Here is a 14,964-nt window from a genome sequence, read left to right as displayed (position 1 = left end):
GGTTGAAAACCTTTAAAAAGTTTTCTTACCATCTGGATAACCTTATTCAGGAAATGTCTATTCAGGTTTCTTGCCTACTACTTAATTGAATTGTCTGTCTTTTTCTAATAGATTTGTGAGTTTATTATGTATTGATGACAAACAGAAGTTTTAAAATCTCTTCCTTTATGGCTATTGGCCTTTATGTCTTCTTTAAAATATATTTGCCTTCAAGGCACCTGGCAGGCTCAGAGGAGCCTGATTTTTGATCCTTGGGGTCATGAGTTTGAACCCCACATTGGATATAGAGATTACTTAAACCTTAAAAAAAAAAAACTTTAAAATAAATAAATATATATATATATATATATATATATATATATATATCTGTATGTATACACACATATCATATATATGTGTGTGTGTATATATATATAATATATATGCGTATCCGGAGGTCTCTTCCAGAAGCTTAATAGACATATTAGTTTAGTTCAAGAACATTTATAGTCTACCTTGTTCCATAGAGGATTTGAGACAATTGATATGAATAGTTAGCAAAATATTCTTCCTTTTAGAACAAGATGAATCTTGAAAAAAAATTAGATATTCTATAATTACCTCATAGGCCATGCACCAAATAAACATAGCATATTTAATCTCATTGTCTTTGGAGAATTCATATGCATGTCTTGTCCTTTTCAGTTGGGTTCATTTCAATTGGAAGCAGGCCTCTGTCAACAGTTCCCAAATTTCTAGCTTCAACTAATATTTTAGGGTTCTGGGTTTTTTACTCAAATACTTGTTGCCTTTGGCTTTAAAAACTCCATATGGTAGAAAAATTAAAATGTGCAAGTGCATGTAGTTATTAACTTTTTTCAACATATATTATGTTGAATCATAACCTTTTGGAAGAATGCTTAGGAAGAAATACTTATTATATATTTACAAGGTGGACTATGCCATATATATATGTGTGTATATATATATATATATGTATTCATATAAATACATTTATGTTTATGAATCCTTCTACATATATAGTGACTTGAGTAAAGAAACTAGTTCCAGAAGCCTTTCATAGAAACAATTTTCATTATTATATATATGTATATGTGTATGTATATATATATATTTATTTCTCTTTTTTTAGAGGACCCACTCTATTCTTTTAAATTGCCAAGGAATAAGAATCCATATTTCCTCTTGTTTATATTTTCTGATGCTTTGTGGAGTACCTAAAACATTGACTATAAAATGAGTTATCGGTATGAGAAACTTTTGATTCTTCCCTTGCTTGGTTTCTTTGCCTTGGGCTCCTAAGTGTCAGGAGGAAGGAGGAAAATACAAGTTTTCTCAGACTTGCTGGAGAAGTTGATGGAAGAACAGGAATTTTTCATCTTATCATGTTACCCTGGCTAGGACTTCTGGTTGCTATTGTGTATGGCTGGAAAATGCCTGGAGTTTGTATAAGTCTACAGCCTCTTGGCTTTACCTCATCTACACATATAGTGACAATAACAAGAAACATAACAACAATAACATTATTGAACATCTGTTTTTTACTATATGCTAAGAACTTTATGTATTTTGTACAATTGTAATAACCCTATAGGTTTGATATTATTTTATAATAATATATGACTATTGTCCTTACTTTTTAGCTAGGAAAACTGAACCTTATAGAAATGAAGTAGTTCCCTAAGATCACTATGTGAATAAGTGGCATAAAAAACAGGCTTGTGTGAGTCTATAGCCTGTACTCTTTACCACCATCCAGTATTGCTCCATGGCAGAAACTCACGGGTTTAGCCGAAGTATATCTTTGGTATAGAATCTGGCCATGGCTTTGTGCTGGTACCATTTCTTCCTCAGTTTCCCCTTCTAACCAAATGTGGTGGCTATTGCACCAAGAACACACAGTGCAACATTTTATTAGAATGAATGGTAGTAAGGACCCAGCAGCAATGAGGGTGAATGAAACATTACATTAGCAGTGGACTATTCACAGCAGATGAAAAAACTGAATTTTTAGAACCATTTACTTTCCAGAAAGGGATCTGCCATACCTCTCAGTTGGCAGAGCAGCGACCTCCCCCCAACCGTGGAGGAAAAGGAGAGCATTCAGCTCCACTGTGTCCCACCCAGTCAGTGCCTAGAATCTGTCATTTGTTGACTTATCAGTATCTTTCTTTCACTTTTCTAGGGTTGTAGCCGAGAAGGTAAAGGACGTTCTGTATATGCGACCCCGGAAGTACATCCACTGCTCCAGCTCGGAAACCACAGAACCTGGATACATCAACATCATGGAACTGGCAGCATCTGTGTGTCGCTATGACCTAGACGACATGGACATCTTCTGGCTTCAGGAGCTCAATGAAGATCTCGCAGAAATGGGTGAGTTGTTTTCCCACAAGTAAGTTGTTCCTTGACTTGCCTCGTGATTTTTTTTTAAGGTGTCGGGACCATTTAACTTGCTTTCATCCTGTGACCTCTTTTCTTTTCTGGCCTTTTTGTTTATTTTTCTCATTGATCTTACCTTAATGAGGCATTTCTTGAAATTCATAAGTATATTGAAATAGAGCAGTAACATTTAAATCTAACCTTTTCTTTCCTTGTCCATGGTGAATAGCACAGATCAAGGGTGGTATGTAGGTTTCATAAGATTGTTTTCCAGTTCCAATTGTGAGAGTGGTCATGGCTGATTGGACTGCTGGTTAAGGAGGATTCTGAAGCTGGTTCCTGGCTCAGCCCCCAAAAAACACTCTGATCAGTGGGCAGGGCCAGGGGCAGCAGCACCTCTGCCATCTCTGCCAGCTGGAGAGAAGCTCTAACTTCAGCAGGAGGCAGCAGCATGCACCTGACAGGTCACTGTGACCAGCATGCCTTCGTGCGAGACTTCTAATTTTCCTGCCGGAAGAATGTCAGGCTTAGGGCAAAACATCCCCAGAGCAGTTCTTAGCTGCCTCACTACCTTTAGTAAGTTCTGAAGTTGTCATGCAGTTCTCAAAGACTTAAATTAAGCAGAGGCAAGCAAACAAAAAAATCCTGAAAGTAAACATAATAACAGTTGTAAAGTAAGTGTATGCCCTACAGCACCATACCGGTGCACGCTGCGAAATGCTAGGCTGAAAGAAAATGCATTTTATTCTTACACATCACTCTTTGACAGAACTTCGATCTGAGCAGTGGTTGGACCTATGGAACTGTGGGTGGTTTTTAAGTCTCCATATGAGATTTGCAGAAGCACACAATTGATTTCCTTTATGTTTGAATCACATTTGTACATTGTTAGTACAGGGATCGGTGGTTTTACTTTTCTTCCCTCCCTCCCTTTTTTTTTTCCTTTCTTTCTTTTGAGGTTGGCATCTGAATGCCTATGGATAAGAACATAAAATTGTATTAAATCCAGTTTAATGTGATTGTGGTAATTATACTAGTGGTACTAGTATAACCAGTACTTATTTTTTTTAAAACTTACTGTTTTATATCTTCTCTTACTCTGCCTTCTAAGAGGAGAGAAGAGATGTCAGCTTAGGGTACAAAACACAAAGGAAGGGAATAAAAGACTGACAGAGGAGGGAAATCAGAGTATGAGAGCAGAGTCCAGTGGATTGATGGTTCAGTGTGCCATTGTGTTTGTGAACCATATGGTGTCTGTGTGCGTTATGATCATTACAGGGCCGCCTTCAATGCGACACCACCTTACGGTGAGGTCCCTTTGGTATTTTGTAGTTAATCCTCTCTGAAGGATTTTTTGTAATCAGCTTTTTTATTTTATAATAGTTATAGATTTACAGAAAAGTGTACATTTAATACAGTTGCCATATGCCCCTCACAGTTTCAGTTTCCCCTAATGTTAATAACATCTCACTTGACCGTAGTACTTGACCGTTTCCTATTCCGGGATGCCATCCAGGACACCACACTGCATTTAGGCTTAGAAGAGTTTAAAAAGAGGATTGCTTTACTTCAAGTTTTACTCTTTAGAGTAAATGATATGATAGTAAGGCTTCTAAGAGCTTAAGATAAACTTCTAAAAACAACATTAAATTAAGCCCCTTTTTTGGTTCAGATTAAGGGATTTAAAAAATTGAGTGCTTACTACATACTGGTCACTAAACTAAGCAGTGCACAAATATTACCTCATCTCATCCTCACAAGAAATCAGGGAGTTTGTATTATGGTCCTTATTTTATAGATAATGAAACTAAGCCCTAAAGAGGATAAATAACTTGTCAAGGTTTATATAACCAATATGGAGTCAAGTTGGAATTTGAATCTAATTGCTCTAACCAAACGCTGTCCTCTTCCACTCCAGAAAAAAAAGTGTGTAATTTGTCTTGGCTGGAAAAATGAAACATACTACCTGGGTAGTTTTTGCTTTCATAACTATATACAACACTAAAACGGTAGTTTATATGGAATTCCAGAATTTCTTCATGTATCTTATGTAACAAATGAAGTAGAATATTTGGGTGAATTTGTTTTGGATCATTTTGAGAATTATTCCTGAGTTTACAAGCTGTTAAATACACACACACACACACACACACACACACACACGTGTGTGTGTGTGTATATTCTCACAGAATCATTAAAAAAATATGTTTAGTTGTTGCCTGTATCCACCATATAAATCTTTTAGTTGGGTTTATTAAGTTTGTAAGACTAAGAAAAATTAAAAGTATAGAAGGAAAGGGAATCAAGAGGCAAAAAAAGGTAATTTCAGAATTTGCAGTTAGACTTTTGTGGATGCTAATAGATTTCTCTTATATACAGTTCCATTGGAAAATATTATTGGATATTTTTAGAAGTCATGTTTAAAAAACAAAACATTTCATATGTACAATGACATACACAATACCTAGAATTTTCTTTTATGACTTAATACCTTTTTGTATAAAAATTTCCTCATATATTCATTAGATGTGCTCATTGGAACTATTATGCTAAGAATGAATCACTATTTATGTCCAGATAGTTACGTGATCTTAATTATTTTATTCTATAAATTAAAGTGTTCAAAATTATAAAGCTGTGAAAGTTCACCCTTAGTGGGAATAAGAGAAAACAGAGATGTAGGAGGGGGACTGATTGGGATGTAGACAGAAAATTGAAAGGGTAATACATCTTACATGAAATGTGGTAAAATGTACTTCTCCTTTCATGTGTCAGACACTAATACGTGATAAGTAAATATTAGAATAGCTTTAGTAAAAGATTCTTGGAAATTCACTTGTTTTAGATCAGAGAAGAGATGGTTTTATCTTTTAGAATCCCTCCATCCCTGCAATGGGCTCATAGTAGGTGATTTGGGATTAACAGCTAACTGACGGGTTCATTGATTGTTTGTATTTCCGTGCAGGTTGTGGGCCAGTTGATGAGAATCTTATGGAAAAGACAGTAGAAGTCCTGGAACGCCATTGCCATGAAAATATGAACCATGCTATTGAGACAGAGGAAGGGCTAGGCATAGAATATGATGAAGATGTGATCTGTGATGTGTGCCGGTCTCCAGACAGTGAAGAAGGGAATGATATGGTGTTCTGTGATAAGTGTAACATCTGTGTGCATCAGGTTAGTGAGAGTGGAAACCACCACCTCCCCACGGTCAGCCTTTCTGAAGCTCAGTGATGGTCTCCAGCACCCATATCTGGGTAGCAATTTGCATTTAATAAGGGTGAAAATAAAGATTTGGCCTGACTGTTCTTCAGTAATCCCTTTAGAAACAATACTAATGATCCCCAAGGTGACTTACTTTACTAACTTTAACTCAGAAGCTAAACCCAGATCTTTATTATATCCCTTCATACCTATGCCATTGAGTTTGCCTTGTTCAAGACTTTCATCATCCCCTGGGGAGTCCCTTTGTTGCCTGCCTGGGAGTCTCTCCTTTGCCTTGGAATCCCTGTTACATCATCAGGTTATACTCCTGGTTCCTAACCTTGGTGAGATCATACTTCCTCCAGGTAGAAATCCAGACTTTGTCTCAGCCCTTTTCAGTCCTACTCATATATAACTCCGAGGAAGCAGAGTCCACTATGCTTTTAAAGATCATATAATTTTAGGGCTGTAAAAGACCATCCCACTCCTCAGTTCTACAGATAAAACCAGAAAAGATGAAATGTCTTTACCCAAGTGCTTACAGCTAGTTCTTTGTCATCCTTTCCACCATAGTGTTTTAATTGATGATGATAATGATTTCAGCGTTCTTTTGAGCTCTTTTCTTCCCCTCATACGCCCTATGCTCCAGCAAAATAAGTTTACTTAAGGGGGAAGTGATGACTATTCCTGACACTGTCCTGTCTCTGTGTTTTGGCCACACTCCAATTTAAAATGTTTTCTTCCACCTTCAGCTATAAAAAAATCTACAGGACTTCTAGGATTTGATTTAAATCTTTTCTTGAACTCCCCTAAATAATTTTTCACTCTCCTGAACCTGTTTTGTGTTTCATTTATCATATTAATTTATCTAGCAAATAGGTATGCAACACCATCTACCATCCCATGTGCCAGGACTATGCCACATGCTGAAGACACAGTCAGTGACGAAGAGGCAGACATGATCTTTGCCCTCGGGGTCATCAGAACCTGGTATAGGGGCTACAAGGATACTGCTCAGTTAGCACAGTATGCTGGGTGTTTTCGTGGCTAGAAGTCCATGCTGCTGTGAAAGCACATGGGATGGATGGGGATCAGGGACAACTACTAAGTGGCATCCAAGCTGAATCTAAATGCCACAAAGAGCAGCAAGTATGTTCAGGCAGAGAAGAGAACAATTCAGACAGGTAGTGAGAGTGGGCACAGTGTATCAGAGGGAACTCTGGAGCTCTTCAGAGCTGCAGAAGGGAGTGGGGTAGAGTAGAGGAGGGTGGACAGTGAGGGTAGAGAGGGACACAGGAGCCACAGGTGACGGGCCTTCACTGACAGACTAAGGAACTTTGGCTTTGTCCTGTCAACCCTGAAGGCTGTGAGTTGTATCTTAGAAAGATCATTCTGCCCACAAAATGACTAAAATGATTAGGTAACGCAGTGGAGCACCGGGCTGGCTCAGTCAGTGGTGCACGTGACTCTTGATCTTGGGGTCATGAATTTGAGCCCCGTGTTGGACCTAGAGTTTACTTAAAATAAAATTTTTTTAATAAATAAAATGATTAGGTAACACAGGAAATTGAAAAAAAAAAAAACAGGGCTTACAACTTTATTCAAATTACCTGGGCCACCTAACCTAAACCTCTGTATTAAAAGGTACTCAAAATTATTCCGTAACCAATTAGATCTTCTTCGTTTTTCTTGTTTCCTTTAAAAAAGAATGAACTTCAAATTTTTCTCTTCACTCTATCAGTTATTGGCGTTTATGTCACATCTTTAGCAAGACAGGAAATTTTGTGTTAGTATGAACTTAAATATTTGATAATATGGGTCCACAGTCCTTCCTCTACAATTCCAAAAATTTCAGAAGCTCTGAAAACTGCAAGATTTTGTTTAAGTCTGGCACCAAAACTGATTATGGGCAATACTAGAACTCACCCAATACGAGGCTCTTTATAGTCTTAATGCCATTTTGTATAAATGCTTATGTAGTTTGCTAGAGAAATGTAATGTATTTGATAATATGGTACTGTCCTTGGTCCCATTGAGTTTTAGGTAATATACCACGTATGTATTCACTACTTTCCTAAGATCTGAGCAATTCTGAATTTCCTTATGTTTCTCACCTAGGGTTTTCAGATAAATAATTGTAGCCTTGAAGGGAAAATAGTACAAAGGTCGTCTGTATATATTTTCAGCAGCTGTTCTTAACAGTTGGGACCAAATATTAAGGAATTATTTTTCAGATTCCTTGACTAAAAAAATGAAATGTAGCTTAATAATTCTCCTCAAAGAGTATTTGTTTTGAAAACATATCCAGTAATAACTATAAATGACGTGCTTTCCTCACGTAGAAAGTGATGACAATAACACCTGACCAGGCCTTGCAGAATGTAAGCTGGTATGTATTATGGCTGAATGTTGGTACCACAAAGTTTCATATAAAAGAGATTCTGGGGCGCCTGGGTGGCTCAGTGGGTTAAAGCCTCTGCCTTCAGCTCAGGTCATGATCCCAGGGTCCTGGGATCGAGCCCCACATCGGGCTCTCTGCTCTGCGGGGAGCCTGCTTCCTCCTCTCTCTCTGTCTGCCTCTCTCTACCTACTTGTGATCTCTGCCTGTCAAATAAATAAATAAAATCTTTTAAAAAAAAATAAAAAAAAAAATAAAAGAGATTCTTCCAAAGTGAGTACATTCACTTGACTTCTAACGCCATACTTAGGTTAGAGCTCCCTCTGTTGACTGAAAAGTGACTTAAAAATGATTTTGAGGATTTGGTTTACTTCTTAACAGAATCAGGAACATACTGACATCTGTATTTATTAAACATAACTTTTCTTCCTTACTGCCACCACATTATGTCAAATGTTTGTTCCTCTGTGACTATAACACATTTGTTTCAGTACTTTAGAAGAGAGGTTTACATCGTTAGACTTAAGATTTTAACATTAAAAATGCGAAAATTGGGAGCCTTCCAAATCCCTTTGTAGGTTACATTTTTGATTCTTAGCCCAGGTATTGAACACTCAAAGAGGCCTAAATTAATTTGTCTGAAGGTACATACTCATAGTTTTTTGTATCTGTCATATATGTTTGGCACTGAGTTTATTAACCCCCTGGAATTGTATATAAAACATATGTCTGTGCATTTGTGGAATTTTCTCAAGAGTCCACAGCCTTCATCATGTTGTGGTCGAGAAGAAATTGAGAACCACTGCTATGAATTACTAGCTTCTATGAGCCTATGACCATGAATAAGTCCACACAAGGGCTCAGTAGATTATTTTCTGCCCCATGGAAGGGCCAGGAGATAAAGGGTATTCCTAGAGCCACTTTTTTTTTCTTCTGGTCTGAAAGAAGTTCTGTTTTAGGAGGAAGCTTGCTTTCATTTCCTAGCAAACTTTCTGGACCTCAGAGAAAGAAAACTTTGGAGGTTAGGAACCTTACAGAATGATGCCCTACTGTTGTAAGAGCAGCCTGGTTGGAGTTTAGCTTCAGTTCTTGACCTAAATTAATCTGTTCTACCAAACCGCCTATTTGATCTCAGCATAGAAAGTATTCCGGATAAACTGATGGTAAATGACCTGCCCCCAGTGACCTTACAGTCTCACTGAGGAGATGAAACGTAACCGCTAAAGTCGAGAAGAGTACATGTTGCCAACCACGTACCTGGTGAGGGGGAAGCCGTGCTGAGTAGAGGGCAGGGGTCAAGAAGTGGAGTGGACACATATGGCTCTGTGAGCTGAGAAGTGCGGTGAGAAGCATCAGGCTTTAGATCAGAAGCCAGCAGACTTTTTCTTTGAAGGGCCAGATAGTAAATATTTTAGACTCTGAGAGCCACGTACAGTCTCTGTTACATACTCTTTTTTTTAAACATCACTCTAAAAATATGAAAGCCATTCTTAGCTTGTTAGCCTTCCAAAACAGGCCTCAAGCAGTAGTTTGCCAGCCTATGGTTTAGACAAGGGTGAGGGTGAGAACAGAAGGAGTTTCTGGAGGGTTTGTTGCTGTGCAATAGAATAAAATCTTTGTTTTAGTAAGAAGAACATGGCAGCCAAATAAAAGGAGGATTGAAGGTGTGAAAGGGGCAGAAGAGAATTTAGGAATAAATCAATCCAGGCATAACACGATAAGGACTTGGATGGATAGAGCAGGTGTGGTGGGGATGGAGAGGAAGGTCAGAGCCCAAGGGCCACTCTTTTGGGAGGGCTAGCATGCCTCAGGGGTGGTAGACAAAAGGAAGTAGATAATGTGAGTACAGGAATTTTGGATCTGGAAGCTGGGAAGCCTGGTGGTGATTTGGGTAGTTTGGAAAAGGCGCCAGTTCAGGGGTAACATGATAGTAACTGTTGGAACATGAATCCAAGCTGTGGCTGAACCTCCTGGCGTAGGCACAGATTTTGAAGCTGCCTTGATGAATTAGTCAGTGGTGGAAAGTATACTAGGCGACATGGGGAGCCAGGTAGTCCCCAGGTTTAGTCCATAATGATGAGAGTAGAACAGTAAGGAGGAGAAAGTTGGGCGAGATTGGAGGTAGTGAAAAGGAAGTCTAGAATGTTTCCCAAACTAATCTCCCTTCCCCCAGTAATTCATTTAGTTGTCCAACTTCATTCCATAAAGGATCTGAAGCAGCTTCCAGAACTCATTATGGAGTATTGTGATTAGTCTAATATTCTATTTAATTCAGGATTCATTTACAAGTCCCTTTTTCTTCAGCCCAAGCAAGTAATTGCTGTGATTTGCTGAATGCTTTTTATGCACCAGGCTCTGTTAGGCTCTTTAAACGTTAGCTCATTTGCTGCTCAGAAGTTTCCTTCTGTTTCCTTCTTAACACTTTTTTCTTGATTACAACAGTGCATGACTTGTAAAGTTATTCAGTAAGTATATGACTGACAAAATATAATATATAATCATTGAAGAAACTTTAGAAAACAGAGGCAAAAAAGAAAGAATGTAATCCCCAAACTCAGTTAACAGTTGGGCCAGCCTTTGTATATATTTCCTTCTAGTCTGATTCTTTTGTCCTTAAAAAGTCAGTTTTCATAAACAGACATGCTGATCTTAGAACAGATGCCACCTTTTTTATTTTTTGAGTGTTTTAAAATTATAAAATCCTAGATGGGAGTTTGTTGGGCCTTATTTGCCTCTTTCTCCTAAAAGCAGAGCGTACTCTGTCACTGTGTACCAGAGCAGACATCAGTCTTGGTGAGAAGATGCTAACCATGCTTCCCCCTCCTCCTCATGCCTCCAGGCCTGCTACGGCATCCTCAAGGTCCCAGAAGGCAGCTGGCTGTGTCGTTCCTGCGTCCTGGGCATTCATCCGCAATGTCTGTTATGTCCAAAGAAAGGTGGGGCCATGAAAACTACCAGGACAGGGACTAAATGGGCTCATGTCAGCTGTGCCCTGTGGATTCCAGAGGTAAGAACTCATCCAGGCCTGTGAGCCCATTTGCTCCAAGGGGGCCCGTTTCTCCCCAGCATTCAGACCTGCTGGGGCTCCATGGAGATGCTTCGTGCCTGCCCATGTTTCTAAGGTGATAGTGCTTTCACTTGAGCTCCCTCACATTCTTCTCAGATGCAAGTGAGCAGGTAAGCCCGTGCCAATTAACATATAGGTGCGAAGACCAATGCTACTGGATAAATTCGTATGAGAAGAGAGGCACGAAAGACCAGGATGTGAGCAGATTTTTTTCAAGGTGAAACTTAACCTTCTTTTTTTTAAGATTTTATTTATTCATTTGAGAGAGGGAGGAGCAGAGGCAGAGGGAGAAACAGGCTCCGCACTGTGCCAGGAGCTCGATGCAGGACTTGATTCCAGAAGCCTGGGATCATGACCTGAGCTAAAGGCAGATGCTTAACTTCCTGAGCCACCTAGGTGCCCAAGGCGAAACTTACCTTAAAATACCAAATATAGAGTGTCTGGTTTCATGAATTTTTACACCTATCTGTAACCACAACCCAGACCAAGACTTGGAACACCCCAAAAGTAGACACAGAACAACCCAAAAGGTTCCCTCATACCCACTTTTCAGTCCCTATCTGGGTCCCTATTTACCATTGCAGTTGCTATCACTGTAGATTAGTTAGTCTGTTTTTTAATTTCATATAAATGAAGTCATACAGTATGCACTGTTTTCTGTCTGCCTAGCACTCCATGTTGTAGTGTGTATCAACACTCACTCGTTTCTGTTTTTGAGTAGTATGCTGTTGTATGGATATACCATGATTTATTTATCCATTCTCCTTTGATGGGCATTTCAGTTGTTTCCAGTTTCAGGCTATTCCAAATTAGGCTAGCAATAGCTCTTTCACCCACTGCAATGGTCGCCCTTTGATTTTTTTTTTTTTTTTACTCTAATGGAAAAAAATTTTTTTTATTAATTTTTTATTTTTTATAAACATATATTTTTATCCCCAGGGGTACAGGTCTGTGAATCACCAGGTTTACACACTTCACAGCACTCACCCAAGCACATACCCTCCCCAATGTCCATAATCCCACCCCCTACTCCCAAACCCCCTCCCCACAGCAACCCTCAGTTTGTTTTGTGAGATTAAGAGTCACTTATGGTTTGTCTCCCTCCCAATCCCATCTTGTTTCATTGATTCTTCTCGTACCCACTTAAGCCCCCATGTTGCATCACCACTTCCTCATATCAGGGAGATCATATGATAGTTGTCTTTCTCTGCTTGACTTATTTCGCTAAGCATGATACGCTCTAGTTCCATCCATGTTGTCGCAAATGGCAAGATTTCATTTCTTTTGATGGCTGCATAGTATTCCATTGTGTATATATACCACATCTTCTTGATCCATTCATCTGTTGATGGACATCTAGGTTCTTTCCATAGTTTGGCTATTGTGGACATTGCTGCTATAAACATTCGGGTGCACGTGCCCCTTTGGATCACTACGTTTGTATCTTTAGGGTAAATACCCAATAGTGCAATTGCTGGGTCATAGGGCAGTTCTATTTTCAACATTTTGAGGAACCTCCATGCTGTTTTCCAGAGTGGCTGCACCAGCTTGCATTCCCACCAACAGTGTAGGAGGGTTCCCCTTTCTCCGCATCCTCGCCAGCATCTGTCATTTCCTGACTTGTTGATTTTAGCCATTCTGACTGGTGTGAGGTGATATCGCATTGTGGTTTTGATTTGTATTTCCCTGATGCCGAGTGATATGGAGCACTTTTTCATGTGTCTGTTGGCCATCTGGATGTCTTCTTTGCAGAAATGTCTGTTCATGTCCTCTGCCCATTTCTTGATTGGATTATTTGTTCTTTGGGTGTTGAGTTTGCTAAGTTCTTTATAGATTCTGGACACTAGTCCTTTATCTGATATGTCGTTTGCAAATATCTTCTCCCATTCTGTCAGTTGTCTTTTGATTTTGTTAACTGTTTCCTTTGCTGTGCAAAAGCTTTTGATCTTGATGAAGTCCCAATAGTTCATTTTTTCCCTTGCTTCCCTTGCCTTTTGCATTGTTCCAAGGAAGATGTTGCTGCGGCAGAGGTCGAAGAGGTTGCCCTTTGATTTTTTTTTTAATTTTTTATATTTTTTTAATTTCTTTTCAGTGTTCCAGTATTCATTGTTTATGCAGTACACCCAGTGCTCCATGCAATATGTACCCTCCTTAATACCCACCACCCGGCTCCCCCAGCCTCCCACCTCCCACCCCTTCAAAATCCTCAGATTGTTTCTCAGATTCCACCGTGTCTCATGGTTCGTCTCCCCCTCCAGTTTTCCCCAATTCACTTCTATCCATCTCCCCACATCCTCCGTATTGTTCATTATACTCCACAAATAAGCAAAACCATATGCCCTTTGATTTTTGAAGCTCTTTTCAGAGCTTGGACTCAGTGTTTGTCTAAGAGCCTCTTTATTCAAAATTCCATCGCTCATTATTTAATCTGGTCCTTCAGTTGCTGTTATCTTATAAGGGGCTCTGCGCACACTCAGTTGATTAAAGAGGGCTTCCAAACATTACTTGTCCTTACTTCTTATGGCTGTCTTTTTTCTTTAAACCGGCTTGAACATCCCACTCACATCCTCTTTCCCCAACCTCTATCTAAGCCAGCAAATTTGTTAGGCAGTTTAACTACAGGGCAAGAGAGACTTCAGAATTCAGTTCATGGGAGAGCTGATGATACCGTATTGGTAATTCATCCCCCTTTTAAAACTTCCCTGGCTTTATTCTTGTTAATGGCACTTCCAGAGGAGTTAACTACTAAGAGTCAAGCTCAAGCACACAGAGTTAAACTGTCCACAATAAATACTATTGTATTCTTATGGATAGAGAAGTGTTTTTAAAAATAATTTGAGCAATGGTTTCTTTTTTGTACAAGACTGTCCAGCTTATAGACTGACGTGAACTCTTGGGTTTCTGGCCTGAGAGTAATTTCCTGCAGCAAATGCCCCAGCTAATAGAGCAGTCTCTCTCAGCATAATGAGTTTAGAACATGACTCCTGAAGAGTCCTTAGAAATAAAAGAAGTTTTCTTATCTATTGACTTTGTCTTAGGGTTTTCAGTACCTTTGGGGTTGCTCAAGATTGCTGTGATCTTTCTACTGTTGGTTTCTTGATGTGGGTAGAACTTGTACTAGTTTAACTAGCTTTATTCAGCAGTCTTTCTCTATTAAAGTTGTGGCTCTCTTAGAAACTCCTGTACACATTTGTAAGTGGGGGGACACTTTTTACCAGAAGTTGCCTAACCCCTTATTTTCCTATGGAAAAAAAACAAATGTTTTCCATCTTCTTTTAAAGCCTGCCTTTCCTTTCAGTTCTCTCCCAAAGTCTGATTTCACTTTGAAGCTACTTTGGCTGAAAGAGTAGAGCAAACTGATAACAGTTACATGATTTAAAAGGCTGTGGTTTGAAAATGTTATCATCCTCATCCTTCCTACTTATGTGCTCCAACCTCTTCATTGTCCAGATTGCTGCTACTTTCCAACAATGTCACGCTTCTTTGTAAACTGAAAGGATTGTCACTGCCTGTTTTCTATCCTTAGTCGATTAAAGGACAAAACAAGGCATGTTGCACCATCTCTGACATATAATAGATGATAGATTTTGTGAAGGTTAATTCCTTTCCTTGGTGGCTTTCTTTGGTTCCCAAGTAAAGTGTAGATATCTTAGATTCATTAATGTATCCATTCTCCGTCTCCACCCCAGCCCTCTCATTCTGTATATGAATCATTTATATTACTGGAAATGATCAAAAGCCTGAGCGGTGGCTAGAGACAGGTTTTATTTATTCTTGGTTCCATAGTAACCTTCAGAGATGTGGCTTACCTCATTGTTTTGATGTTCTGAGCTTCATGTAATATCATTTGTGGTTTGCAAATGGTACTTCTGGAATGTCTTGGTGACTCTGCCTTATGGTGGTGTTTCATTTG

General features: G+C 39.1%; 1 protein-coding gene across 5 annotated transcripts in view; it reads left to right on the top strand.

Annotated features, from left to right (window-relative positions):
- The window catches only part of JADE3 (jade family PHD finger 3), a 135,924-nt gene that overhangs the window by 102,426 nt on the left and 18,534 nt on the right, over positions 1–14,964 (top strand). For all 5 annotated transcript variants that reach the window (XM_059384774.1, XM_059384777.1, XM_059384776.1 and 2 more), the window contains 3 exons: positions 2,186–2,376; positions 5,348–5,559; positions 10,824–10,991. In XM_059384774.1, coding sequence (XP_059240757.1) covers positions 2,186–2,376; positions 5,348–5,559; positions 10,824–10,991 — 571 coding nt within the window. The remainder of the gene's footprint in view (positions 1–2,185; positions 2,377–5,347; positions 5,560–10,823; positions 10,992–14,964) is intronic.

Source organism: Mustela nigripes, chromosome X (assembly GCF_022355385.1).
Source record: "Mustela nigripes isolate SB6536 chromosome X, MUSNIG.SB6536, whole genome shotgun sequence".
NCBI lineage: Eukaryota > Metazoa > Chordata > Mammalia > Carnivora > Mustelidae > Mustela > Mustela nigripes.
Note: the sequence above shows the minus strand (reverse complement) of the source record. Positions and strands in the feature narration are given on the sequence as shown.